This window comes from Mastomys coucha, unplaced genomic scaffold, assembly GCF_008632895.1.
Source record: "Mastomys coucha isolate ucsf_1 unplaced genomic scaffold, UCSF_Mcou_1 pScaffold21, whole genome shotgun sequence".
In the NCBI taxonomy this organism is placed as follows: Eukaryota; Metazoa; Chordata; class Mammalia; order Rodentia; family Muridae; genus Mastomys; species Mastomys coucha.
The window spans coordinates 109,913,881-109,941,295 of record NW_022196904.1 but is presented as its reverse complement, the minus strand read 5'-3'; the positions used below and the strand labels follow the sequence as shown (position 1 = coordinate 109,941,295).

At 47.5% G+C, this 27,415-nt stretch overlaps 1 protein-coding gene across 4 annotated transcripts in view; it reads right to left on the bottom strand.

Moving 5' to 3' along the window:
* Nucleotides 1-27,415, bottom strand: part of Eef2k (eukaryotic elongation factor 2 kinase) — a 62,099-nt gene that overhangs the window by 9,598 nt on the left and 25,086 nt on the right. For 3 of the 4 annotated variants that reach the window (XM_031388145.1, XM_031388144.1, XM_031388146.1), the window contains 14 exons: nucleotides 21,518-21,618; nucleotides 18,774-18,834; nucleotides 15,844-15,881; nucleotides 15,251-15,422; nucleotides 10,387-10,536; nucleotides 9,581-9,713; nucleotides 9,215-9,342; nucleotides 8,372-8,573; nucleotides 7,054-7,121; nucleotides 5,711-5,785; nucleotides 5,092-5,154; nucleotides 3,733-3,867; nucleotides 3,406-3,594; nucleotides 341-465 (listed from right to left, as the gene is read on the bottom strand). In XM_031388145.1, the coding sequence (XP_031244005.1) occupies nucleotides 341-465; nucleotides 3,406-3,594; nucleotides 3,733-3,867; nucleotides 5,092-5,154; nucleotides 5,711-5,785; nucleotides 7,054-7,121; nucleotides 8,372-8,573; nucleotides 9,215-9,342; nucleotides 9,581-9,713; nucleotides 10,387-10,536; nucleotides 15,251-15,422; nucleotides 15,844-15,881; nucleotides 18,774-18,834; nucleotides 21,518-21,618 (1,640 nt within the window). Of the gene's footprint in view, nucleotides 1-340; nucleotides 466-3,405; nucleotides 3,595-3,732; nucleotides 3,868-5,091; nucleotides 5,155-5,710; nucleotides 5,786-7,053; nucleotides 7,122-8,371; nucleotides 8,574-9,214; nucleotides 9,343-9,580; nucleotides 9,714-10,386; nucleotides 10,537-15,250; nucleotides 15,423-15,843; nucleotides 15,882-18,773; nucleotides 18,835-21,517; nucleotides 21,619-27,415 lie in introns of those variants that run through there. The other variant, XM_031388147.1, reaches the window with a different exon arrangement.

The window sequence follows — 27,415 nt, the reverse complement described above, 5'->3', positions numbered from 1 at the left end:
CTCTACTCTCTACGGACAATCAAACTGAACTACATAACGTTTCTGATTTTTCCCCCCAAAGCAAATCTTTACAGATCCTGACAAAACAGCTGCCATCTATTGCATGCTTTCTCTGTCAGGCACTGTGAGGAAGGTATTTGATCTTCATGGGATCATCTAGCGATAGATGCTATCATTATTCCTACTTCACCAAACAAAGAAACAGGCCAGGGAGGTAACTTATTGAAGGTCGCTGGATTGGTAACAGACAGAGCTAGAACCCATGTCCACCCTGAATGAAAGGAAAAGCATCTCGAGTGGCCCAGATTACCCCACTATCACCAGGTGACAGTCACAGTACCTGTCTGGGCCGAGGTTCAGGCCAGTGTCAAAAGCTCGGGCCACTAGAATCATGGACTGCCTGTCACCAGCTTCTGCCGCCTTCAGTAAGTAATCAAAGCCCTTTGTCTTGTTCTCTTCTGTCTCCTGTCAAAAACCAAGGACACAAACAGCAAATGAGTGTGTGTGTGTATGTGTGTGTGTGTGTGTGTGTGTGTGTGAGAGAGAGAGAGAGAGAGAGAGAGAGAGAGAGAGAGAGAGAGAGAGAGAGAGAGACTGGAACTCACTCTGTAGACCAGGCTGGCCTCGAACTCAGAAATCCGCCTGCCTCTGCCTCCCAAGTGCTGGGATTAAAGGTGTGCTCCACCACTGCCCGCCAGTCTCCAGTTTCTTAAATTGTAAAATTGTGGGCTGAGACTGCCATAGAACATGTCCATGGCTTTTGGTGTATCCATAGACTTGTTCAGCTATCCCCACCATGGATTTAAGAAACTAAATTTTAGCCAGGTTGTGGTGGTGCATGTCATTTAATCCCAGCACTAGGGAGGCAGAGGCAGGAGATCTCCGAGTCTGAGACCAGTATGATCTACCAGAGAGAGTTCCAGGACAGTTGACACTCTGTCCTAAACAAAACAAAACCCTAAATTTTTTTATTATGTTTACTTATTTATTTACTGTACATGAGTTGGCATGTGTCACAGTGCATGTGTGAAGGTCAGAACTCAACTTTGTGGGAGTTGGTTCTCTCCTTCCCCTGCGTGGGACCCAGGGATTGAACTCAAGTTGTCAGAGTTTGTGGCAAGTGCCTTTACCCACTGAGCCATCTTGCTGGCCCAATTTTAGAATACCTTAACCAGTTCAAAAAGAAATACCATACTCCACAACTCACAAGCTTCCCCTATACCCTTCTCTCCATCATATCCCAGCCAGAGGGAATGACTGATTCACTTTCTGTTTCCATGGACTCTGGATGTGTTGTATACATGACGTGGCCTTTTGTGTCTGGCTTCTGCCACACAGGTTGCAGCATGACTGAACGTCATTCTTTCAAACGCTATTCCATCTCATTGTCCTATCCACTCATCCACTGATGGGACAAAGCAACGTTGCTGTGACGACATTCGTGTGCACACATGCATTCAAATCCACATGGATACACAGCTGGTTGTTTCAGACAGGGCTGAACCTGTTAGCTCAAGGCTGACTTGAAACTCACAATCCTTCCGTCACAGCCTCCTGAGTACTGGGATGACGGTATATCACCATGCCCGGCTTTGGATGTTTTTCTGGGGAGACTGTAAGAGACAAGGATTCTCCCCAGAACCCCCAGTGGGAGCACAGCTGCCGCTGGTACCCAGAATGTTTCTGTTGCTGTACTCTCAGGGTGTGATAATTTATTGTGAGGGTCTCAGGTAACTGGTGCATTTATGAAACTACACCTTAGTAGCCAGTCAAATCGTTAACTTGCTATTTAAAAAAAAAAAAATGGGAAAATGGCCCTGTAGGTGTGTGTGACTCAGCAGTGGAGAGCTTACCTAGCTCTCACAAAGTCCTGGATTCCATCCCCAGGAAAGGAGAGAGAATGGAGGGAGAGTAAGAGAATGAGAAGGCCGGGGTAAAAGGGAGCGGGTAATGAACAAGGAAGGGAAAGGCAGGAGAGACTTTTTAAAAAAATTATTAGGAGCAGATAAGATGGTCCAGTAGGAAAAGGCATCTGCCATCAAACCCTGACAACCGAAGTTGATCCCTGGGATCCACAGGGTGGTAGAGAACCCATTCCTACAAGCTGTCCTCTGGTCTCCATGCGCATTGTTTGGGATATGCATGTACATAAACATACGCACGCACACACACATATGCACACACTTAATTAAACTTTTTTTTAAAAAAATGATAATAATGCATTTACTTGTTCAAAAAGTGAACCAAAGGCCCCCAAGCACATTCTTCTCTGCGGGCCTGAGATCCACCCAGCCGCTGGCCACAGTCAGCTCGGAAGATGACTAGGTCCTGAGCCAGTATTGAATCTGGCTTTGTCCAGCCTCCTATCCAGTCACAGCCTCCACCACCACCACAGGACAGACACACCCACCGGACTCTCAGTTTCTCACAGAAAGCTTTCTCAGGCCCATGCCCAAAAACCATGAAGGAGTTGGAGGATGAACCATACACCTTCTCTAGCACAACACCACCATCTTGGTGCTTCAGCCCCAGCTCCCACCCTGCCTCACCCCACACTCCAGCACTGATGACCTCTGGGCATGAGTCTGAGCGTGCATGGTTTCTCTAATAGAGCAGCTCACTCCCACACTCTGCCTAGCTTGTCCCCACCCAGCCTTTCTGTCTAACTCACATGGCCAGCCAGCTCCTTTCTATCCATCCCTCAATGAATGAGAAGCTTCTGAGTTCCCAACTCTGCACCAGCTACAGCAATGTGAGGGAAGCATGGTCAAGAGATGAACATAGACCCATCAAAGACCAATGAGGCTCTTCCTCATTTATTTCCAGGATGTCTGTTTCTCCTAGCATATCCTGTCATTTATTACATGGACCTGGGACTTGTTACCTCCCCGCTTACTGGCCAAAGACAGCAATCACTTCTACCTCTGAAGTGACTGACCCCTAAACCAAAAATCAGAATTCTTTATTTCAAGAGTCAGATAATAATGGGTATTGTGGAGCTGGCCTTTCCTATACATGATAGATGACAGCCATCACTGAGACACTTGTCATACCCATAGTCGAGGCTGGCCTCAAACTCCTGATCCTTCCTGCCTCAACCCCCTAAATGCTGGGATTATAGGTGTGAGCCACCATGCCTGTCTGCCCATAAAAATCCTCTAGCTAAAGCTGGGCAGAGTGGCGTATGCCTATAATCCCAGCACTCAGGAGGCTGAGGCAGGCAGACTTCTGTGAGTTCAAGGCCTGCCTGGTCTATATAGTGAGTTTCAGGACAGCTACAATTATATAGCCAGGCCCTGTCTCAGAGCAAAACAAATCCTCCAGTAGGTAACCACCAGGATGTGGGTGTTAAGTGACGGACTGGTGGAGCCCTTTCCTTCAGGTTGGGTCCACACATCCTCTCACCTTCAGAGAGACATCAGCCAGGATGTGGTGGGGCAGCTGAGAGTACATGAGGCCTAGGCCCACAATGGCCTCCAGTTCTCCCAGGTCTGCTGCATGCTCCAGATGGAAGATGGCTGACTCTCTATCCCATTCCTCATCCTTCTCACAGAAGCGCCCGCCTTCATGGTATCGCACCATGGCCAGATGGACCTGTGACAAAGACTTCCGTGTTGGTCTGGCTGCCTGAGAAGCCAAAGCCATGCCCAAGAGCGGCCCAGCCAGCCTGTGAGAAGAAGTGATTAGCAGAGAAGAGTGAGCGCTGGGCTCAGGAATGGGCATCACCCATACCTTCCCCAAAACAGACTTCCCGATTTTCCTTCCAAGGTCCAGAGCATTTAGCCTCTGCACTTCTAGGGCCACGGCCGAGGGCCTCGGCAGGTGCAGGCGGGAGGGATTGAGCAGGTTCCACGTCTCCACACAGACCTGATGGGAGAGACCAGGTGGGTGGAGTTTAAAGGCCAGAGAAGTGATGGGCTGGGACTGGAGGTGCTGTCACAGAAGCAGCCACGACATCAGGAGGGTAGCTGGCAAGGGTGATAGGAACCCTCATGGCATCAGATTTTATTTGACAAGTGGGGCTCCAACTCCTTCAGCTTGTTTCTGACAATGCGGTTGGGATGGGCCTTGCACTCACTATGTCTTCTGGCCTTATGCCTCTCAAGGGCTGGAATTACAAGTAAGCACCCCACACACTACGGGGCTCCAATTCTAATTATTCCATTACCACCAGCTCATGGGTAGAGGGCAGCAACAAGACACAATGACCAGCAGGACAGACTACAGTGGCCCTTAGGAACCCTTCATTTATCAGCCTGGAGCTGCAGCCGAGGTTTGATGCTAAGCCTTCTCCTAAGCTCTTCCTCACACGAGGCACCTGGAAAGTCTGACTCCCACAAACCTGCCCCCCCCCCCCCATGTGTGTCTGTGTGTGTGTATTTGTGTGTTTGAATTTAACCAAGATGAAATGCGCAACCTCAACAGAACACAGGCGGCAAAATGCCCTGAAGCCACCAGGCAAGAAGGACCCAGCCCAGAGTGCCAACAGCAACTCTGCCCTATCCCAGGGCAAGAAGGCTTCATGTGACCATGAGCAGAGGACAAAGAGTCCTGATGCTGGGGTGATCAAGGCTTATAAGGTGCGAGAGTAATAAAGAATGACTTCCAATATCAGCCTTGGGTTCTGTATGTATACCTATACACATGTAAAAACCTGCATAACACACATGCACACATGAAACACAGAAACGAATCTGAAATCCAAGACATTTCTGAACTCAGGCATTTCAGATAAAGCACACATCCTGGAGTGGTGGGGTGACCTGGGGAAAGTTGTCCAGGACTCCAGTTTTCTCATATAAACAACGTGACGAACAACCTGGCAAAGATCTCATGTGGCAAGGAGAGAGCAGCAAATGCTAAGGCCTCCCTGTCAGGCTCTCTAACACCTGAGCTGGCCTGTTACTTTCTTCTAAGACCATCTTCCTTCCCCCTTCCCAGGAATCTCTTGGCACCCAGCCAGAGGACATGGCCTCCCACCTGCCCTCTGTAAAATGGACGCGCACAGGGGAAGGGGCAGGCCGTGTGTCAGGAGGAGAGCATGGCATGAGAAGAGTTTGAAGAGGCAGGCCTTCTCCTATGTGTGCATACCCGTCCAGAGCTGCCCAGGCTATCCTCATCGGATTCAGGCCTTCGATCGCTGTTGGAGTGGCCCTGCAAGGGAGCAGAGATTAAGAGACTGTAGGGGGAGCCAATTCCTGGGGAGCAGAGCCAGCCCCCCCAGGATCCCTCCTCTAGGGACACTAGCCTTCTGCTCTCTAGTGAAGCTGGAACCTTCGTGCACAGAGCTGTTGAGTTCACAGTCTTCCTGTCTCTGTGTGAAGAGATTGACTGACCCCTGGGTACCAGAGTGAAGCCTCTGGGGAAATGGTGGTTAGATTTTTCCTCTGGCCAAGTTTCTGCACTTTACTTTCTCCCTGCATTTGTCTCCGTCTGAAATCTGGTTTGCCGTCTTAACTCTATATTCTCAGGGCCAGCTCTTGTTGGCCTGTTAGGTTTTTTTTTTTTTTTTTTTTTTGGCTTTTTCGAGACAGGATTTCTCTGTGTAGTCCTGGCTGTCCTGGAACTCACTCTGTAGACCAGGCTGGCCTCGAACTCAGAAATCTACCTGCCTCTGCCTCCCAAGTGCTGGGATTAAAGGTGTGCCACCACCTTAGCTTTTTATCCTTATGGATAACAGGTGAGGCAACAGAGGTCTTGGGGTGCTCACGTGTTCTCGGGGCTCAGGATCATCCAGGTCACTTCGCTTCTCGCTTGGATATCCACTGTCTCCACTATTCTCATCCTGCAGAGAGAAGACGATCTTAGGGCTCTGCCGGCATTTGAGTACCTGATGGTAAGGACACGGGGGTGGGGTGGGGGGGCATCCTAGTCACCTGCTTCCTCTCCTTTGTTTCATTACCTCATTCAACACAGTCTTCCTCCTGCTGGTCAGGAGATCAGAGAGTCGTGGCAAAGAACTTAGGTCCTAGAACCCGATTCCTAGATACACCCCCTGGCTCTGCTACACAGCAGCCAAGATCTGGGTAAATGCTCAACCTCCCTGAGCCTCAGTTTTCTTGGCTGTGGGGATTCATTCTAGTACTTTCACTGAAGGGCCCTTATGGTTTGGTATAAAATGTGCCCTCAAAGGTCCCCAGCTAGTTGAGAGGTGAATGGATCCTGAGAGCGCTAACCTCATCAATGGCATTCTCAATGAGTTCATAGCAGAATGGGCTATTACTATGTAAGGCCTGGTTGGAGGAAGTGGACTATTGAAGCACACCTTCAAATGCCTTTTATTCCCAGATCCTTCTGGCCTCTTCGCTGCCTACCTCCCACCCCTGTTTTCTGGCCACCATGAAGTGAGTAACTTCTGCCACTGGGTTCTGTCTCACCACACAGCATTAGAGAAGGCAAATAACTAACCTGGGGCGGAAACCTAGGAAACAGTGGGTGAAATCAGTCTTTCCTCATTTACTTAGTCTCTTTGTTTGGAGACAAGGGCTCATATACCCCAGGCTGGCCTCAAACTTACTAGGTCACCAAGGATAACCTTGAACTTTTGAGCCTCTGGCCTCCACAAGTGCTGGGATTACAGGTGTGCACTGATATACCCAGTTTCTGTGGTACTGGGGATTGAACTCAGGGCTTCATGCATGCTAGGACAGTACTCTCTCTACCTACTGAGTACATCCCCAGACCCTATCTAATTCTAGAATAAAATCCATTTGTAGAGGAAATAAGAAAAATCTATCTCATTCATTCTGAGAGTTAAAAAAGAACGCAAGGGCTGGAGAGATGGCTCAGCAGTTAAGAGCACTGACTGCTCTTCCAGAGGTCCCAAGTTCAATTCTCAGAACCCACAACGTGGCTCACAACCACCTGTTACAGGATCTGATACCCTCTTCTGGTGTCTGAAGACAGCTACAGTGTACTTATATACATAAAATAAATAGATCTTTACAGAAAAAGAAAAAGAAAAAAAGAAATCAAAGCTCTTTAAAATTCCATCTGGTCAAGGTGATGATTCCAAATGGATGGCAGCCAGCAGCCTCCCTCCTCCCCACTCACCCGGTGATTGTCCATGCGGTCATGGTCTCTAGGGCCCATGTTATCGAGGTCACCGAACACTGGCCAATCTGAGCAGGGACAAGCAAAGGTGATGTAGGACATGCCCAAGAGCTGCACATGACCTGCCTTCAGCACCTGCACCAAACCTCACTAGCCCATCTCCTGGCAATCCTCCCGTCTCAGCTGACCAAATGCTGGGGTTACAAGTGTATCCTACTATACCCAGCATTTTACTTTTGATTTTCAAAGAGAAGCAGAACTTGTGAACACAGAAAAAAGACTGTGGCACCACTGAAGAACTGCAGTTCTTTCTCAGTCCTTTCTAAGTCTGCCACTTGACAGTCACTGGATCTGTGCCTCTGTACATATAACATGCTGACCAGTACATCAGCTCTGAAGATAGTGCAGTTACAATGGAGGAGACGCCACCTGTCCATGTGGGGCCTAAAGTGTGGGTAGCACATGACTGTCAAGCCAACTTTCTCCTGGTTGTCACCATTTTCTGTCTCCTGTTCTAAGCAGGCTGCAGCCTACATGTCTGGCTGACCAATTGTTGTTGTTACTGTTTGGTTTTTGAGTCAGCATCTCACTACGAAGCTCTGGTTGTTGTGGAACTCACGATGTAGACCAAGCTGGTCTTAAACTCACAGAGATCCACCTGCCTCAGTCTCCCAAGGGCTGGGATAAACGCATGGCCACCACACTCAGAAGGCTGATCATTTTAATTAAGTCTGCAGGCTGGGGAAAGCTCAATTGTATAGAATAAGCCAAAACCAGAATGAGGCCTGTGTTCAATCCCCAGCACACACCCATGCACACACAATTCATAGAAATGTCTTTTATATTGCTAAATAGGTTTGGTTTTTTTTTTTTTTTTGTTTTTGTTTTTGTTTTTGGAGACAGGGTTTCTCTGTGTAGCCCTGGCTGTCCTGGAACTCACTCTTTAGACCAGGCTGACCTTGAACTCAGAAATCTGCCTGCCTCTGCCTCCCAAGTGCTGGGATTAAAGGTGTATGCCACCACTGCCTGGCTCTAAACAGTTTTTAAAAAAATGTTTAAAGAATTTTATGGCAAGTGCCTCTCTCCAGTAGGCCTCAGCTTTGCTCTTTCAGCTTATGGATATAATACTAACAGATATAACAGATTTCCTAATGCAGAATGATTCTCAGAGTCAATCATGATGGGCCAGTTGTCTTTACTTGTTGGTACTGTATTATTTCTTAAGCCATCTGGGCTCAACTGTTTCATTTCTTGCCACATTCTACCTTGTGCCTACCTGCTATGATCACAACATCCAAGGGACCCAACCATGACTTACGGAGGTGCTCCAATTTCTGGCTGTGTGGTGTGGCCGAAGACGGGGAGGAAGGCAGAGAGTCAAAGGTCACGTCACTCATGTTCTCATCCCCGGAGTTCTCTGACAAGCGAAGAAGCAAGGGGGGCCGGCTGCTGGAGAGTGTCCTTATGCGGGGACTCCCACACTTCTCCTCTGTCCCCCTCAAGATGGTCTTGGCTGATTGCTGGGGACATTAATGGGGGATTCATGTCATGCAAGCATGCTATAGGGAATGGAGGGCTCCTTGGAACCCTGAAGCATTTTTCTCCATGGCTTTTACACATGCCTAATAGGGAATCTTTAAAAATCAGTTCAGGATTAACCCTATGGTATCTAAGAAGGGGCAAATGGATAGATCTCAAAGGGACTACTAGCCTGTGCTTCTTAAAGCATCAGCTGTGCTCCATAGGCTTGAGCTGGAAGTAAACCCCAATGTACACCCAGAGGCCTGGTTTTTTGCTATAGTCTTCTAAATTGGTTCTTGTAAGAAGAGGAAGTTGGGTGGCCCACAGTAAACCCTGGGCAGGCCCAGAGGGCCAGGTCTAGGCACTCATTTGTTAATGTGCATGCATGCATGCATACATACACCCATACACATACACACAGGTACCCGAGTATACCTGTGTGCACATGACATGTGTGCACAGGTGAGAGTGTATGCAAGTATACACACATGCATGTTCCCTGTCATTTCTGTTTCTGCCTGTTTTCCTCACTCTGGCCACAAATAGGCCATAACTAAGCTAATGCCATCCCACAAGAAACAGGGCTTGCCTTATTGGTGGCAGGACCAGCCAGTCAAGCAACTTGCCACTGAGTACTCACCAATAGCTTGGTACTCTGATTCACTGCATCCTGCTCCCGTGGGGAGAGGTCAAAGGGCGCAAGGCCCATGCTCTGGCAAATGCGATTGCAGGCATGAGAGTAGAAGAAGAGAGCCATTCCCCGGACACCTGCAGGCAGAATGAGAATGACGGTGTCTTACTTTTGCCCAGTGACAAAGGACAGTGGGGGCACTAGAAATGTGGCCAGTACAGGGGGAAAAAATGCTGAACAGAAGGGGTCATGGATCAGGCAAGCCAAGCTCCCACCCGTTTATCTTATGGAAGGCCCAGTATGTCTCAGTATGTTCCCTTGGATGTAGAAAGAACTAACAGTGTTTAGGGGACATGGTTGGCTCTCTCCACTTACCAAGGTTACCATCTCCAAAATCAGTGCCTTTCTCAGTGTGGATCTGTGGGTCGGTATAAAGGTCACCCACACCCTGGATGTCTACTACAATCAGCTGATGACCAGAACGCTCAAATGTGAAGTGGCTGAAGGCCTATGTAAGGGCAGGAAGAGAAGACAGTTATAAACAGACCAGATTGGGGACTAGGAAGAGGCTGGCCAGCTTCTGTGCCATAGGCTATAATACTGAAGTCAGCCCTGTTGAGGGCGCTCTCTGCAAGAAGGGTTTTATAGAGTAAAAGACGTAAGAAGGATGTCTGGGCTTGTCTAATCAACTCAGCAAATACCTCAGGGAATCAGCCTTATAAGGTGGGGATGGAATCATCAGACCAAGCTGGCTAGAAAGACTAGCCATATCTGTGAGCTCTGGGTTTGACTAAGAGGTTCTGTCTCAAAGAATAAGGTGGAAGAATGATTAAGGATGATTCTCAGAATCAGGTAGGCCCAAACACACACACACACACACACACACACACACACACACACACACATGTAGATATAAATGCACACATGCAGACACACTGCAGACATCCATATGGAAATGGAAAAGGGCAGGGGAGTCTTGTTTAGGAGCTGGGCATACTATTCTGTGGTAGGACAGATACCATGTCCAGCATGTTGTGGCCTCGGGATCACATATGTTCCAATGGACGTGAGGAGACTTTGAAGATGTAAGGCTCTACCCACAGGGCTCTCCCTCTCTATGGTTGAGCCTTCCCAAAGGGCTGGAGGGTGAAAGTGTGGGTAGAGCAAGCCCAGAGCCTCACCTGTGGTGTTAGTCGGATGTTGTCGTCACGGACAAAGCCCGAGTTGGAATTATACTTGATGTACTTGCCCTCAATGTAGTGCTCCAAGTGGAAGAGAGGCTGGCCTTGTCTGTCCTTTAGCTCAATGATGCACATCTGCATGATATCCACCTGATGGAAGAACAAGGAGCAGGGTCAAGTGGAAGAGTTAGACTGGGAGCACACCCCTTACCTGGGCACAGATCCTGGTCTCACCACTCACTCATTTGTTTGCAAGAACTGCTAACTGTACCCAGAACCTAGTCTTTCCCTTTCCTTTAAGTATGGAGATCACCATCTCCAGATTTCAGCGGGATGCAGTCAGAATCACAAAGGGAATCACTGAGTAGTTTCTCTGGCAGCAAGGCATGACCATGTGACCATACCTAGCCAATGGGAAATGAGCACCAGAAATCATGAACACCCCTAAGTGCATCCTGCCCTACAAAGTGGACTGCTTGGGAGCTATAACTGGAACCGTGGTGAGTGCAGTCCTAAGAGGTGATAGAGTAACAGGACAGAAGGTACCAGGTTTCTGGATGACTTCAAGGACACAAGGTATCAGCACACTCAGAGCTACTTTTACACAAATTAGAAAGAAGCCATTTTATGTCTGTGCAAATTTATGGATCTGTTTGCTAGCAACTCAGACTGAGCATAGCACTAATATTGCAAATTTGGGCAAGGAATTTTGTGTCATTGTGTCCGTTGTTATCCTCCTCCTCCTCTTTTTTCCTCTTCTTCCCCTTCTCCTCCCTCTCTCCCCATCCCCCTCCAGTTTTAGAAACAGGGTTTCCCTGTGTAGCTGAGACTGTCCTGGAACTCACTCTGTAGACCAGGCCGGCTTCAAACTTAGAGATCTGCCTGCCTCTGCCCCCTGAGGACTGGGACTGGTGACACCATCACCACCTGGCTGTGTTTTAGTTTTCTTGTGTGCAGATACAGGGAAGTCAGACTTGGCACAAAGATTAAATTTACTGATGCACAAAGAGGTCACTATTCATGCTATTGTTAGTGTAACCCATTACACACGGTGTCCCAAACTGGTAGTGCCTTGGCACCTTTAGCAAGTGAAGTTTCACCAAGGGAAGTGGGTCATTGGCAGCCTTTGGGGCTTTATAGTGCAGCCCCACTTCCTGTCTGCTTGACCACTGGCCCTAATGACAGACCTCTTGTACCAACTCTGAGCAAAAATTAACCCTTCTTCTTATGTTGTTCCTTGTTACACATTTGGTCTCAACAAGGAAAGTCATTTTTTTTTCTCTGCAATGGGGAATTATAAGAAATGCCAACATTTTTTAATTTTTATTTTTTAATTGATTTATTTTGGTGGGGGGATTTCAAGATAGGGTCTCACTGTGTAGCTCTGGTTGCTTTGTAACTCACTATGTAGACGAGGCTGGCTTCAAACTCATAGAGATCTGTCTGCAAGTGCTGAATTAAAGGTATATACCAGTATACCAGGCTGAATTTTTTTTAGAGATTTATTTATTTATTATTTTATGTATATGAGTACACTGTAACTGTCCTCAGACACACCAGAAGAAGGCATTGGATTCCATTACAGATGGTTGAGACCCACCATGTAGTTGCTGGAAATTGAACTCAGAACCTCTAGAAGAGCAATTAGTGCTCTTAACCACTGAGCCATTTCTCCAGGTCCTGCCTGGCTGAATTTTTATAAAGTATGTGTTGAATGTTATACACAGTTGCTAATGTCTATATTATGTATGGGTTGTAAAGTGGAGTAAAAGAGACCTGTGGCTTCTAATTTATTTTACTTTTATTTTATGTGCCTTGGTGTTTAGCCTACATATTGTCTATGTGAGAGTGTTGGATCCCCTGGAACTGGAGTTACAGAAGTTGTGAGCTGCCACGTCGGTGCTGGACCTGTGGCTTATAATTTATTTTTATTTCTTGTACCATTGGTGCTTTGCCTACATGTGTGTCTGTGTGAGGGTATTGGATCCCTGGAACTCAAGTTACAGACAGTTGTGTGCTGCCCTGTGGGTCCTTTGGAGAAGCAGCCAATACTCATAACCCCTAAGATGTCTCTGCAGCCCTGACCTGTGACTTTTAATGACGGAGGACTCTGCATGGCTCCTATGGCTCTCAGTACCACCCATAACACAGAAAGGATTTAGGCTTCAAAGGCAACAGCCTTCTAGGGAGGAGAGTCACCAGATAGACAAGCAACAGCTGCAGAAGCAACCTAAGGCCGGAGGTGAGACCTTCAGCAGAGACAGCTGCAGTACTGAGAACCAATCCGAGGGGAAGGGAAAACAGCTCCAGGAAGGGTCCTAGCTCCAATATGGCTCACTCCCTACAAGGACCATGGGACAGGGCTAGCTAGAGGGTTGGCTTGGTAAGTGGCAGAGCACAGTTGACAACACCTGGTCAGATAAACACATTCACTTAATTCAGCTTTGTTATTACTCGCTTGATACCCAGGCACTAGGGGCAGAAACAAACAAGACACAAAGTCCCAGGGGCGTGAGGGTGGGGAGGTACTAAAATATTAACGAAATGAATAGGTCCCCTTTAGATCACAATGCTTCAGAGAAAGGAAAAACAGACCAGATAACAGAATAATACGACAAAGGTGGCTGGTTAGAAGGGAGATCTTACTTACGATGGGCTGATGGCCTTACTCTGGGATGACAAGTGATGGGTAAGCTGAGCCCTGGCCTGTGAGAATAAGTTCACCACACAAAGATTAGGGAACTGACACAGGCTTGAAGGCACAACCAGGACAAAAGTCCTAGGGCAGGAAATAAGCAAGGAAGAGAAAGGAAGCCAGAGCAGAGGCAAACAGAGCAAACCGCTGAGATCACAGCCCCAGAGTGGGGGCTGTGGCTTCCTCTGTTATCACTGTTTGTTTTTTGTTTGTTTTTGAGGCAGGGTTTCACAATGTGGCACTAGCTTGGTCTAGAACTTGCTCTGTATACCATATTGGCCTTGAACTCACAGAAATGCTCCTACCTCTACCTCCCAAGTGCTAGTATTAAAGGTATGTGCCACTACATCCAGCAGACTGTGGCCTCCTGATCATTATTATATTATTTATTGTTACTTATTCACTTTATATCCCATTTATTATTATATATGTTTTTTACGACTGTGGCCTCTTGAGTTCATCCCAGGTGTGCTTAATCAGAGGTCTTGTAAGCAGATGACTGATAAATCCTGTAGGCTGCATGAAAGTATGGCTTTCCTGAAGCACCCAAGGTCTTTGTCCAATAGCTACTCAAACAATGGATGAAGGACAGAGGCAGAAAGCCATGTTTTCCATGTCCACAGACAACAAGAAGTTTCAGTTAGCACCGAGCCATGTTATAACATGGGGGCCAAGGGGAGAAGGCAATCTGTCAGAGGACAGGAAGGCCTAGATTGGAGCACAGGCTCCATCCCTGCCTGAGTGGTCAGGTTGGTTAACCTCACTGAGTCCAGCTCCTCAGGAAGCCTACACCCGTCGCCACACCTGTCACTACTGCTTAGAAGCCATCATGGCCCCATTCCCAGTCCATACAGCCTGGATGGAAGATCTTTTCCTTAGTGACTACAAAGGTGAGCGCGGGGCTCAGGCTGCCCCATCTGCATACCCCCTCCCCCTGAATACTTTGGTTCAGACGTATGTGCCTGATAAGCAGAGCCAATGATGCTTAGCTCTGACACTTTCACTGGAAGTTCTTGGAAACAACAAAGTATTGTCATCCCAACAAGGTTGGTGAGAAATGAACCCATCGCTGTTGGGACCAATAGGGCACATGAAAGAGTGATGCCAACCCAGATACCTGGACCAAGATTCCTGATAATCTCAGCATGGTCAGTACCAGCCGTGCGGAGAGCTGGATCTAGTTTCAAACAAAACTCATGAAAGGGGCCATGAAATGGCTCAGCAGATAAAGGAGTTTGCCACCAAGCCAATGACTCAAGTTCAGTTCCTGGGCCCACATGGCAAAAGGAGAACACAAACTCCAGAGGGTCGTCCTCTGACCTCCATACATGTGCTGTGGCATGTGTGTGCCAGCCACATCACAAAGAGATAAAAAAAAAAAATCAACTTATAAGGGTCCTAAGGAACAGACCTATCTGTCTACAGAGATACAAAAGCTCCAACCTCATAGCTCTGGGTTTTTAGGAATAAATTATCTGTTGCGTATGAAGTACAAGTCTTATCATGCCTGTGCCCTTCTAAAATGGTGATTTTGACAACTGGTAGGAAGGGCAAAGGACTACTAGGCATGGTGGTTGTTATGGTTTGTATATGCTTGGCCCAGGGAATGGTACAATTAGAAGGTGTGGCCCTGTTGGAGTAGGTGTGGCCTCGTTGGGGTAGGTGTGTCACTGTGGGGGCGGGTTAAGACCTTCATCCTAGCTGCCTGGCAGTCTTCCACTAGCAGCCTTCAGATGAAGATGTAGAACTCTCAGCTTCTCCTGTACCATATCTGCCTGGATGTTGCCATATTCCTGCCTTGATAATAATGGACAGAACCTCTGAACCTGTAAGCCAGCCCCAATTAAATGTTGTCCTTTATAAGAGCTGTCTTGGTCACGGTGTCTGTTCACAGCAATGAAACCCTAACTAAGACAGTGGTGTGTGCTTTTAACCCCACAATTTCAGAGCCTGAGCGAGGAAGACCGTAAGTTCAATGCCAGAAGAAGAGACACTGTCTCAAAACATCAGGGGTTTGAGATGTGACTCCATGGTCCAGCCCTTGCCTAGCATATGCAAAGCTCAGATTTTAATCTCCCTCACTTCAGAGGGGGAAGACAGGACCCTGCGTTTCACTCTCATGGCCTGCCGGCCACTGGTGTAGGAGGGAGGCTGGTAGGGCTCACGTACCTGCTTGGGGGGCTTGTGCCGATTGTACTCTTCCCCCCAGAGCTTTGCCTCCATCTGGAGCTGCACATCCTCAAAGTACACACTCCTGTCCACTGGCTCGATGTAGCGTTTTGCCACGTAGTTGGAGGCCCCCTTCCATTGCTGGGCATGCAAGAAGTTGGAGAGTTTCTTCCTGGGGAGAAAGACAAAGGGGGGTGCCTGTCTAGACCTCAGGGCTCATTGAGGACAACTTTGGGATCTCAGAACAATCAGACTGTGTAATACAGCTGGGTGGAGGAAGGGAGAGAGTACAGGAGGTACAGGAAAGGCAACATCCCTACTCTTCACACAGGCCCAGAGCCGGAGGGGAAGGACTGGTGCCTGTGGCCTCCCACCCAGCTCCCCGTGCCTCAAAATACCCAAGCAGGTGAGTGATATTCCCTGTCCTTCCAGAGCCCTGCAGCTGGGCCAGTGTGGGATCCAACAGACACTAGATGGAGAAGAACATGGGCTACAAGGAGACTTAGGCCACTTGTCCCCAGCCTTTGACTGGGAATACCCCAAAGTCCTAGCTTTTAGGAGTCTTGACTGGAGCCCCAGGTCAAGTCACTTACGTCCTGAAGCACTCCCTCATTGCTCCACGGCCGAAGGGCTGAAAAGACAGGACAGAGTCGTCAGTGCCCACACTCCATGATCCTCTTGTCACTGACTGCCCCGTGGGTGTCCTGTACTTTATCTCAATCCCAATAACCCTAGGCCTCAGTACCAAAGCCAGAGAGCCTGGAGCCTGCTGGGATGAGGACTCTGGATAAGTCATCTCAACCCAATGGAAGAATGGACCGTGTGGGGCCCAGACGCTGGGGAGGGGCAGTGCACTACAACGGGTGTTTCCATGGCCTTTGCTTTTCCTCTGTTCCTGGCCACCGTCAGGTGAGCAGGCCTCCTCTGCCACGTGCTCCAGCCAGGACACACTGTGCTCCACAGGGTGGAGGCCCAAAGCAACAGGGTCAATAGACCATGAACTGAAAGTTCTGAAACCACAAGCCAAGATGAACCTTTAAAATGATTATGTAAGCCAGGTGCTGGGATGCACACCTTTAATCCCGGCACTCGGGAGGCAGAGAAAGGAGAAGCCTGGTCTACACAGCTAGTTCCAGGACAGCCAGGACTAGATAGAGACCCTGTCTCAAAACAAAACAAAACACAACAAAAACAAAACAAAACAAAAAATAAAAAACACACAGACAAACCAAAAAACTACCACCAATATACAAAAAGCAAAGCAAACAACAAAAACAACAAAAAAGATAACTGTGTGGGCAATTGTGTCACATGTATGAAAAGCTGAATGATCCTAAAAGCAGAAGGAGGGAGGCTAGAAAAATGGCTGGGTAGTTTAAAACACCTTCTGTCTTGCAGAGCACCTAAGTTTGGTCCCTAGCGTCTATGGTCAGCAGCTCACAACCACTTGTAACATCAGTTTAGGGTCCTGTTCTGGCTTCTGAGAGCACTGTACTCATTGGTCTGTATGTGCACATGCACATATACTCTCACACACACATACTTATACACACACACACACACACACACACATTCTTTCTCTCTATCTCTCTCAAAAATAAGAAAGGAAAACAGTAAAAATAGAGGAAAGAGAGGAGAGAGGCAGGTAACCTAAATCCATCAGTAATCTGCCACACAAACCAACTAGGTTTATTCTTTCAAGGAAGTATTACACAGCAAAGTAAAGAGATGGAAAATGTTGAGTAAACGCAGCTATACTCAAAAGATGCAGTGACAGATGGAGGAAGTCTCGGGGCAGGAGAGACCAGCCAGGGCGAGAGGGTTTGGCATAGTGTTGAGTCTTGGATGAGCAGTCTTGGATGATCAGTGACCGAGAGGAGTCTGTGGGGACACTGACTGCGCTTTGCTCCTCAAAGTGCTGAGCCAGTGAGCTCTTGCAAACACTCATCAAGATACATGCTTTCTTTGCTTCTTACACAGCAATGCGGAACAGCTCTAGCCTGAATGTGTGTAAGAGGTCCCTTCACTCTGAGGAGCAGCTCTTTCTTCCAGTCCTGCTTTCTTTTCTGTTGCAGGCCCACTGAATGTGTTTAGTAGCTAAAAACAAAAACAAAAACAAACAACAAAATCAAAACAAAAACAAACCCCCCCACAAAACCAAAACCAAACCAAACAAACAAAAAGCAAAATTGGGTGATGCCATGTAAGTCAGTCCAATGGCAATGACTCACTGAGAAGCCTTCATAACATCTTTGTGTATGAAATGCCTAAAACAGAGCGATCTACAATACAGAAAGTGGACCAGGGGTTCCTGGAGTGGAGTGATGAAGGAATGGAGTGGACAGGAAGGGTAAAAATGTCTACCAACAGGTCCTCAGCTAGGCCTGGGCGTCCTGGGCAATCCCCAGGCCATGCAGGGATTTGGGCTGGCTTGGTCTTCTGTAGGTTATGTGTGAGTGCCTGGTATATCTCAGGGATAAGACACATAATAGGGAGTCCATGCTTTAGTGTAGTATGTGGGGCTCTATAAATACTAGTGGACTATGGGTTTAAACAAATATATGAAGTTGCGTGGGTGTATGTTGGGAGGGTGAGGACATGGGAGAATGGTGGGGGAGGTTTGATCAGAACACATTATGTACATCTATGAAATTCTAAAACAATAAATTTAAAACAGGGGGAAAGCGCCAGGCAGTGGTGGCACATGCCTTTAATTCTAGCACTTGGGAGGCAGAGACAGGTGGATTTCTAAGTTCAAGGCCAGCCTAGTCTACAGAATGAGTTCTAGGACAGCCAGGGCTATACAGAGAAACCCTGTCTTTAAAAACAACAACAACAAATAGACAAAAAAACAAAAACAAAATATAATAATAAAAATAAAATAATAAAAATACAATATAGGGCCAGTGGATTGCTCAGTAAGTATTAAGTGCTTGCCACCTAATGTAACAATGTGAATTTGATTCCTGGCATCCACACAGAGAAAGAGAGAAACAAGTTGTCCTCTGACCTCCACAAACATTCTGTGGTATAAATATAAACACACACATACATGCACACACAAAATACATAAAAACATACTTAAAAACACAATATGCAAACAGTAACACAGGAAAATCCCAAAGATAAAAAAATTGAAGTGGGTTCATAGTATGCAAGCAGGAGGTGGAGGCAGGAGGATTGTGAATTTGAGGCCAGCCTACTCTACATCGTGAGTGTGATGCTAGCCAGCCTGTCCTGCAAAGGCAAACCTGTCCCTGTTCCTAACCCTGTCTCTATCTTTTCTTTCTTTCTTTCTTTCTTTTTTCTTCCTTCCTTCCTTTCTTTCTCTCTCTCTCTCTTTCTCTCTCTCTCTCTCTCTCTCACACACACACACAGACACACACACACACAATAAGTAAATAAAAATAAAGAAATGTAAAAAGCTAAATTAAGTTGAGCAGGAGTGAAAGGAGGGCACTAAAAGTGGCCTGGGAAAGTCCCTATCGGGCCCTGTCCCCTCAGAACTCAGGCCTCTGCTTACCTGAGATGCCATCTTGATCAGAACCTCGTCTTTCAGCCATTCCCCGGTGACAGCATTGTACCTACAGAGATCAGAGCTCACCTAGAGCATCCTGGTCCTGCCCCTCTCCCGCTCAAACTCTCCTGGGCTTTCTTCGGGCCTCAGGACCCAGCCTGCTCTGCACCTGGGCCATCAAGCTTGCTGACCCTTGGGGTGAGCTATGGATACTCCCCTCCCTCTTCAAGGGGACTTGCCTTCCTCAGACACATTTACTCCTTCTGCATGGTGTTGCCCTTTTACCAAGACTAACACACTCCCTGCTGGGTTCCTGTCTGGCTACTGTGTTCTTTCATCAGGGTGCAACTCCACAAAACAGCCCCATGTCTGTCTTGATCACCACAGGGCTTTGTGTATAGATGCTTAATAAACACATGCTGGATGGATGACTAGAGATGTGTCCTCATAACTGGTCTATGTAACTGTTAGGTCTCAAGCAGTCCAGGAGCCAGTTCATATATCCAGAAATGAGCTCAAGCAGGACTGTAGGAGGAGGTCTGGATATAGGGGAGGGGACAGGGGACAGGATGAGGAAGGACTTGCCTGAGGCAAGATAAGAGACTATGAAAGAGGGTGGGGGAAACGTGCGGATGTGACAGAGGTGGAGATGGGAAAGAGATTGAGAGAGGGAGGGACTGATTAAGAGATTGAGGGTGTTTGAGACGGGTGGAGTGTGGTGGAGAGACGGAGAGGAAAAGAGAGGAAGACAGGTGTAAGAGAGGGGGATGGACAGGAGAGAAATGGAAAAGCAGTGGGGATAGAACAAAGGAGAAAGAGAGGTAAGAGGGAGAGGTGGCTTCAAAACATTCCCATCTTCCCACTCCCAGAAATCCTCCTTCCCAGAGCGCCTCTGGCATCCCCAAGCCGGGTGGGCCTTAAACAGGCTTGCCTGGCAGGGCTCCTTATCTCAGTGAGTCACCTTAGCAGAATCCAACCCTTATCTCTCACTAGCAGCCTCCTGGCCCAGAACATCCAGACCTGGGAGAACAGGTTTTCAGAGCTAGAACCTATGCAGGGAAGAACAGAAGCCTGGCAGGTTACCCCAGGCTGAGGAGAGGCCTCTGCTAGGCTGCCAATCCACCTGCAGGCAGAGGGAGACAAGCACCATCTCCTACACAGGACGATATAAACACTGGAGGCCATAGATGCACCGCATCCTCACCTCCACTCTGAGACACACCCTGAGGCTGGGGAAGTGGGGAAACCTTGAGAGGGTCTCGACTGCTGCTCACAACCACTAACATCATAAAGGCAAGAGTCAGCCAGGACTGCTATAATAGACCTGTAGCCCCAGTTACTTTCAAAGGTAAGGCAAAAGAATAGCCATGTTTGAGGTCTGTCTGGGCTGTATAGTAAGTTCAAAGTCAGCCTAGGCAACTTAGGAGGAACCTGTCTCAAAATAAAAAGGAGATAAAGGCTGGGAATGTAACCCACAGGTAGAGAGGGCACTTGTCTGCTATATAAGGAAGCCCTAGGTTTGATCCCCAGTAATACAGTAAGTGAATGAATGAATGAATAACTAAATGTCTATTGTGCCTAAAGTTTATGGAGTATTCATTATATGCTGGGTCTTAAATAGGTTGTTTCATTAAATCGATGCAGAGACCCTGAGATGGTAACAATTTTGGGGCCTGCTTTATAGAAACTGGCTCAGAGGTGAGGTCTCCTGCCTGAGCGTCAGGATTCAAACCCAGGAATGTTTAAGCAGAATCTCTTGCCCACCCTGGAAACAGTTTGCAGAGACAGGAAAACCTGTCCTAAACAAAGGGCCAGCTTGTACCAAGACTTTTAATCTTAAAAAGCTATAGCCAAAGAAGGAAGTTTCCGTTTTCAGAATGTTCCAGACAGCCATGCGTAGAGTCAAGGGATCAGAATGTTCTAGAAAACCAGCCATGTTGGCATCCTCTCACTGGCAGTCTGAGTAGGATAAACTCACTCGGCCATTCATTTAGGAAGTAAACAGTTCAGCCTGGTCTCAGGTCCCCGCCGGGGTTCCAGACACAGAGCCAAGTTTGTGTAGGGACCCTCTTCCCTTGGAGACTCCCCAGGGCCTGGGCAGCTTGCTACCCTAGTGCTATTGCAGGTAGAAAGAGAGAGAACCTACTTCTCCCTCACATGCTGGGGTCCCTCCTGTGCTGACCTATCCTGCCCCCACACTGGGAGGTGGGCTTTCCGAGTAGGAGAGGGGGCACACAGGAGGCTCTGCAGCCATCTGCATGCAGCCAAGGATGGGAGCAGGAATGATGGAGAGGACATAGTACTAGCCAAGGAAAAGTGATGTTATTACCAGGACCAGGCGTCAAAACCTGCTGGATACTGTCTGACTGTCTCTACTGGTGTTTGCAAGGAAAGTGTTGGGATGATGGTGTCATGGGTCAGAAGGAACCTGGACCCCTGAGCTGCCCTGAGGAGCTGCCCAACTCTCAACCAACTTCAAATGGAACATAGATGCACCCTTGCTGCCTCACCCCCTCCCCTTCCAAAACATTTAGGATCAAAAGTTTTTTCACATTTCAGATTGCTTCCGATTTTGAATGCTTATACAGACTTAACTGGTTGGATCTCTCTAATTCTATCAATCCCACATGCTGTAAGAATCTGAAATTGGGGTACTGTATTAGTTCCTTTTTTTTGACCAGAAGCATGACCCCAAATTCTCCCCAAGCCCCTGCAAGTAGTCCTCAAAGCCCCTGGGACAAACTGCTGACCTGTGCCGAGTAGCATGTTCTGTGGCGATGTCCTCGAGATGGAATTCAGCCCAGGGGTCAGGCATGTGCTTGGCCTTCTCGATCGCATGCTTCCAGGCTTCCTGCAGAAGGCAAAGGGAGCGTTAGGCCCAGGCCAAGGGCAGCCAGCTGCCTCTTCCCCAGTTATGTCCCCTGGGGAGGACCACAGCATCTCAAAGAAAGGATTCCCATCCTCTGCCCTATCAAGAACAGTCCCGGAGGGGCCCAGTGTGTTCTCACAGACTTAGCCTATGGACAGAAGTCGCTGACATGTTAATTACACAATTCTTCCCTTGCTGCCAAAATGTTGAATGTGAAAATAAGATTTTTTTTTTTTTGAGGGCTAGAGAGATGGCTCAGTGGTTAAGCATACTCAGGTCCTGCAGAGGACCTGAGTTTGGTTCCTAGCATCCATATCACACAGCTTACAAGTGCCTATATAACTCTAGCTCCAGAGGATCTGCTGTCTTCTAGCTTCTTCAGGCACCTAAGCCCACAGGCATGCCCATGTGTGTGCATGTCCATGTGTGTACACATGCACACACATACACACACGTACATTAAAAAAAAACTTTTAAAAATAAAATATGAGTACAGGGCAGGTGGGTTTCTGTGAGTTTGAGGCTAGCCTGGTCATCAGAGTTCCAGGATAGCCAGACCTACATAGTGAGACCCTATCTTTAAAAAAATTAAAAAACAAGATAAAATGTGGTATGATATTGGGTTGGGAGTATAGGTCAGTGATAGAGAGCTTGCCAGGCATACATGAGGCACTCTGAGAAAATGTTCCTTTCTTAAGCTAAACAAGCTTACACATCTGTAGTGAGAGCCTGCCGGGGCACTGATTTCCTGATATAGCACCATGCAAACAGACTTTTTGTAAAAGGCACCCTGCTAAAGAGCTATACTAGGGGAAAACCAACAACAGAACCCTTATTCCTTAACTTCAGCCAGCAGCTCCTCCATGCAGGGGTCCCCCACAGAAGCAGAACACAGGCTCATTCTCATGCTAAGGCAAGATGCATCCAGCGATCTGGCCAACCCAAATCTAAGAGCCACGGCAAGGACTGCTTCATTTAGAAGGCTAAGACAGCTACGCATATTGGTGCACATCTGTAGTCCCAGTACTTAGGAAGCTGAGGCAGGTGGACTACCATGAGTTATAGGTCATCCTAGAAAGTGCTAGGGTGGAGAGTGCTATACAGATCTGTCTCAAAACAAGGAAGAAAATGAGGAGGGTAAAGAGGAGGGACATGTGCTGGGGTCTGAGCATGTGCCCCAAACCTCATGTGTTGGAAACTCAATCCCTGACCTTAGAGATGGGAGTTGACTAGGAGTAGAGGAGGCCAGGGAGCCAGAGCCTGTTCCTGCCCCATGGAGCACCAGTGGCTTCATGACAAGAGGAAGAGATCGGGGTTAATACAGCCACTGCATCTTGTCACATGATGCTCTCTGCCATATGATGGCTCAGCAGGACAAGGCTCTTGCCAGACACATGGAAGATGCCAGGATAGTGCTCTTGGACTCCCTGGGATCTAATCTTATAAACTAAATACACTTCTATTTAACAAGAAAAATTTTAATTCATTAATTGTCTTTTCCTCCACTTCTTCCTTTTTGAGACAGGGTTTCATAGTGTAGCCCTGGCTATCCTGGAACTCTATGAAGACCAGGCTGGCCTCAGACTCACAAAGATCTGCCTGCCTCCATCTCCCACGTGGTGAGATTAAACGTGTGTGCCAAGATTCCCAGCCAGCAGCAATTCTTTATAAACTATCCCATCTCTGTGGTCTTGTTACAGCTACGGGAAACAGAGAGACTCAGCATCTTCCCATTCCAACTTTCTTCAGTCCATTGTATTGCTCTGGGGAAACCAAAGTGGACTCTTCCCTGCCCGTTCTGAAGCAACACCCTTTGTCCATGGTCTTGTCTCCCTAAGAAACTCAAACCTTTGTCCCAGAGAAACTTAAATCTTTGCTCCGTAGCCTCCCCAGAATCACCAAGACCAAAACTCCCTACCAGGCCAGTGGGTCCTCCCAAATGGGGAGAAGACTGGGCATGATCAGGGTGAGACAAGCCAGAAGGAGCTCTGAGAGAGGGGAGGGGCAGTCAGGGGACAGCAATTTTAGACTGCCTTTGTCACCACCAGTGTCTCTCAGGATCCTGGCCATCCTTGGAAGAAGTCCAGCTTCCCAGGCCTCAGCAGGGCTGCACACTGCCCACCCTCCTAGCATGGACCCCTCACAGGGACCCTGTTAAAAATAGAATAAGCCAGGGAAAGGAGCTGAGACTTCACACACACACACAAACACACACATACACACATACACACACACACACACACAGAGAGAGAGAGAGAGAGAGAGAGAGAGAGAGAGAGAGAGAGAGAGAGAAAGAGAGGAAGAGAGAAAGAGAGAGAGAGAAAGAGAGAGAGAAAGAGAGAGAAAGAGAGAGAGAGAGAGAGAGAGAGAGAGAGAGAGAGAGAGAGAGAGCGCCAGGGCTCCCTTTTCAATCTCTGCAAAGCCTGTAGTTGTTTTTTTTCCTTCCAGTCTGAAAGCTACTTTAGGATTAATGAAAACTACTTGGCAAATACAGAAAAGAGCAGTCCAGCTCACCCTAGCTCCTCCTCCCCAGAAGCCACAGTCTGTGCCTTCAGTGAGTTTTGTTCTATGCATTTTTTAAAAATAAGATTGGAGTAACAGAGCAAATACAAATTACATCCTTTTGGGGATGTAAGTAGACCCCTGGGTCTTCATATTTTATTTAGTGGTCCTAATTGCTCCCACAACAAAAGGATCATCTGCTCCGCATGAAAACCACAAGCACTTTGGGATTCTGAATTAGAAAGTGGAAGTCCTTCCTGGGCTGTCACTTGCACGGACACTCTCTGCCTTTGTTAAGATGTGCATCAAGGGCAGCATGTCTTGCTTGGTTAGGAATCCTACTTTCTGCATTCAACACTCAGTCTTAGATGGCCCTCCCAGCTCAAGTGTGCAGACTGCCTACTGACCTAGCACCGTGGGACACAGAACTGTATAGGTGTACCCTACGCATCTGCCTCCAGGAGATCAAACTTGGATGTCTTCCAGTATGGCCCAGTACAAGCAGTGCTGACTCCAACATTTCTGTCTCTACAACTCTGCATACTTGTGCAATCTCAGTAGGGTTTTTTGTTTTGTTTTGTTTTCAATGTAATTGCTGGGCCAGATTTAAAGTCTGGGGGCCTGGGAAACAGGTCAGTGTAGTAGAGCGCATGGCCCTGGGCTCAGTCCTCAGCAGTGAAACAAATGAAAAAAAAAAGACAGAAATTGCACTCGCCCCCAAAAAATGTCTTCGTAAGTAACATTCCAAGGAGCGGTGAATATATCACTCAAATTTTAATGGTAGATTATGTCAAGGAAGTGTAAATTTGCAGGTTTGCGACAGTGTAGATATTACACTGTGTGAGCTTGTTCCTACGGAAATGGCTCCTCACCTGTTCTCCATGGATAGATGTTAAGCTTACATTCATTTTTTTCCCTCTTATGAAGGACTCTCAGCAGCTTTGCTGACATCCAAACCAGTTACTGAATTCCCTGTACTTTAAAAGGTACATCAGTGTCCTCTCTTACAGTTCAGCTCTGGGAATGGCTCATCTGTCTGTCTGGGGAGATGGGGGCTGCCTGCCCTTCTGAGCATCTCTAAACTTGTGGAGACATGGTTCTCTAGCTGTCTATCTTCAATGATGACTCCACCACCAGCAAGGGCTGTCCCACAGCCAGCATGGGCGGAGAGGATGGGTAATCAACAGAAGTCACCTGGCTAGACTCTGTAGCTCCAAAGCGACAGTTAAGGTGTTGAGGCTGTGGCTAATGAATCAATCACTACAGTGCTTGCTTAGCACACAGGAGGCCGCAAGTTCCATTCCAAAAACTGCTAAGAAACCAAAACCAAACAACAAACGAGGGAGAAAGTACTTTACAGGTACTTGGGGGGACAAAACCCACCTCTTCCCAAACCCAGGAATCATTCCAAACCTCACCAGCCACAGATGGCTTTAATGTAACTGACTTGTTTCTAAGACAAGGTCTCACTACAGAAAGCTGGTCCCAAGTTCTCCATCCTCCCACCTCAGCTTCCCAAGTGCTGGGACTATAGGTGTTCACCACCATACCTAGCTGGAACTGACTTTTCTTTTAAAATACAGTACAAAAAGTCTAGTATACTGCCAATACTGCCAATTCTGGCACCTGAGATGGATCCTGGGGCGCACATAGTAGAAAGAGAGAAACTGCTTTTCATGTCGATAAAGCGTCTTCTCACTGCCACATATATACTGGGCACCCACACGCATATATATGCACACACAAAATAAATGAAAATTAATTTTTTAAAAAGTCTGCTGGGGCTGGGCAGTGGGGGCACATGCCTTTAATCCCAGCACTTGGGAGGCAGAGGCAGGCAGATTTCTGAGTTTGAGGCCAGCCTGGTCTACAGAGTGAGTTCCAGGCCAGCTAGGGCTACACAGAGAAACTCTATCTCAAAACAAAACAAACAAAAACCAAAACAACAAAAAGAAATCCTGTCTCAAAAACCTAAATAAATAAATAAATAAATAAAGTCTAGTGCTAACATCTGGGTCCCTTGCTTCTGGTTCCATCACCGCTGCCTCTGTGGAACCTCTACACGTTCGTTGATAGTAAGGATGAAGATTTTGGGTACTAGTGTCCAATGTTTTTCATGGCCCTTGTGCCCAGAATAGATACTCCCACCAGATAGTAGCTCTCTGAGATGACAGTTATCAAGGGTGACTCTCTGAGCTCATTGTCACTGGTGTAATATATTTACCATCAGGCCAGGAAAACTTTCTGCATCATTTTTACAGTGAGACCACAATCCAGGATTGCATGTATAGTCTCAGACTCTCTCTCTCTCTCTCTCTCTCTCTCTCTCTCTCTCTCTCTCTCTCTCTCTCTCTCTCTCTGTTTGTGTGAGTGTGTGTATATGGGAGTATGGGAGAGTGATTGTGTGTGTGTTTGTGTGAGAGTGAGTGTATGTGTGTGAGAGAGTGAATGTGTGTGAGCACACGCAGTCATATGTTTTGCTGGGAACTGAACTTAAGACCTCATGCATAGCAGGCTAGCATTCTACCATTGAACTATGTTGTCAGCCATGCAAGTGTAAACCAAAGTCAACAAACAAAAATTTCTAACGTAAATGGGTCTCTGTTGATGCTGCTAGGAATGAACCCAGGGCCTCACACGTGCTACCACATGCTCTAGCACCGAGTGACACTCCCAGCAATTAGATGATTCGTAAGTCTCCACCAGCTCAATATTCTCTAGTTCAAACGATTTTAAATCTCACCTGCTGAGTAGGCAAGTTAATTTTACAGGTGCTGAAGGTTTGCTGTAAAAAAGAGGAAGGAGCCAGGAAGGAGCCAGGAAGAGCTGCATACAATGGAGCAGAGGGCTCCTGAGTTCAAAGTCAGCTAGCAAGTGGCAAGACCTTGTCTCAAAAAAGGAAGACTGGCTCAGTGGTTAAAGTATTGACTGTTCTTCCCAAGGTTCTGGGTTCAAGTGTCAGCATACAAATGGTCGCTCACAAAGGGATTCAATGTTCTCTTTTGACCACATGGTACGCAGATATACAACAGACAAAACACGCATGCATGTAAATAAAAATATGTTTTTTTAAAGGAGGGGAAAATAGAGAGTAGAGGTGGGACAGCTCAGTGGGTGAAGGTATTTGACACTGTGAGTTCAAACTCTGGGACCCATATTGTACAAGGGGGAACAGATTTCCACACATTATTCTCTGACTTCCACATATGTATGATGACAGAGCACACCCAAGCCCCCCATATAGAGCACATCTAAGCCCCCCCCACAGAGCACACCC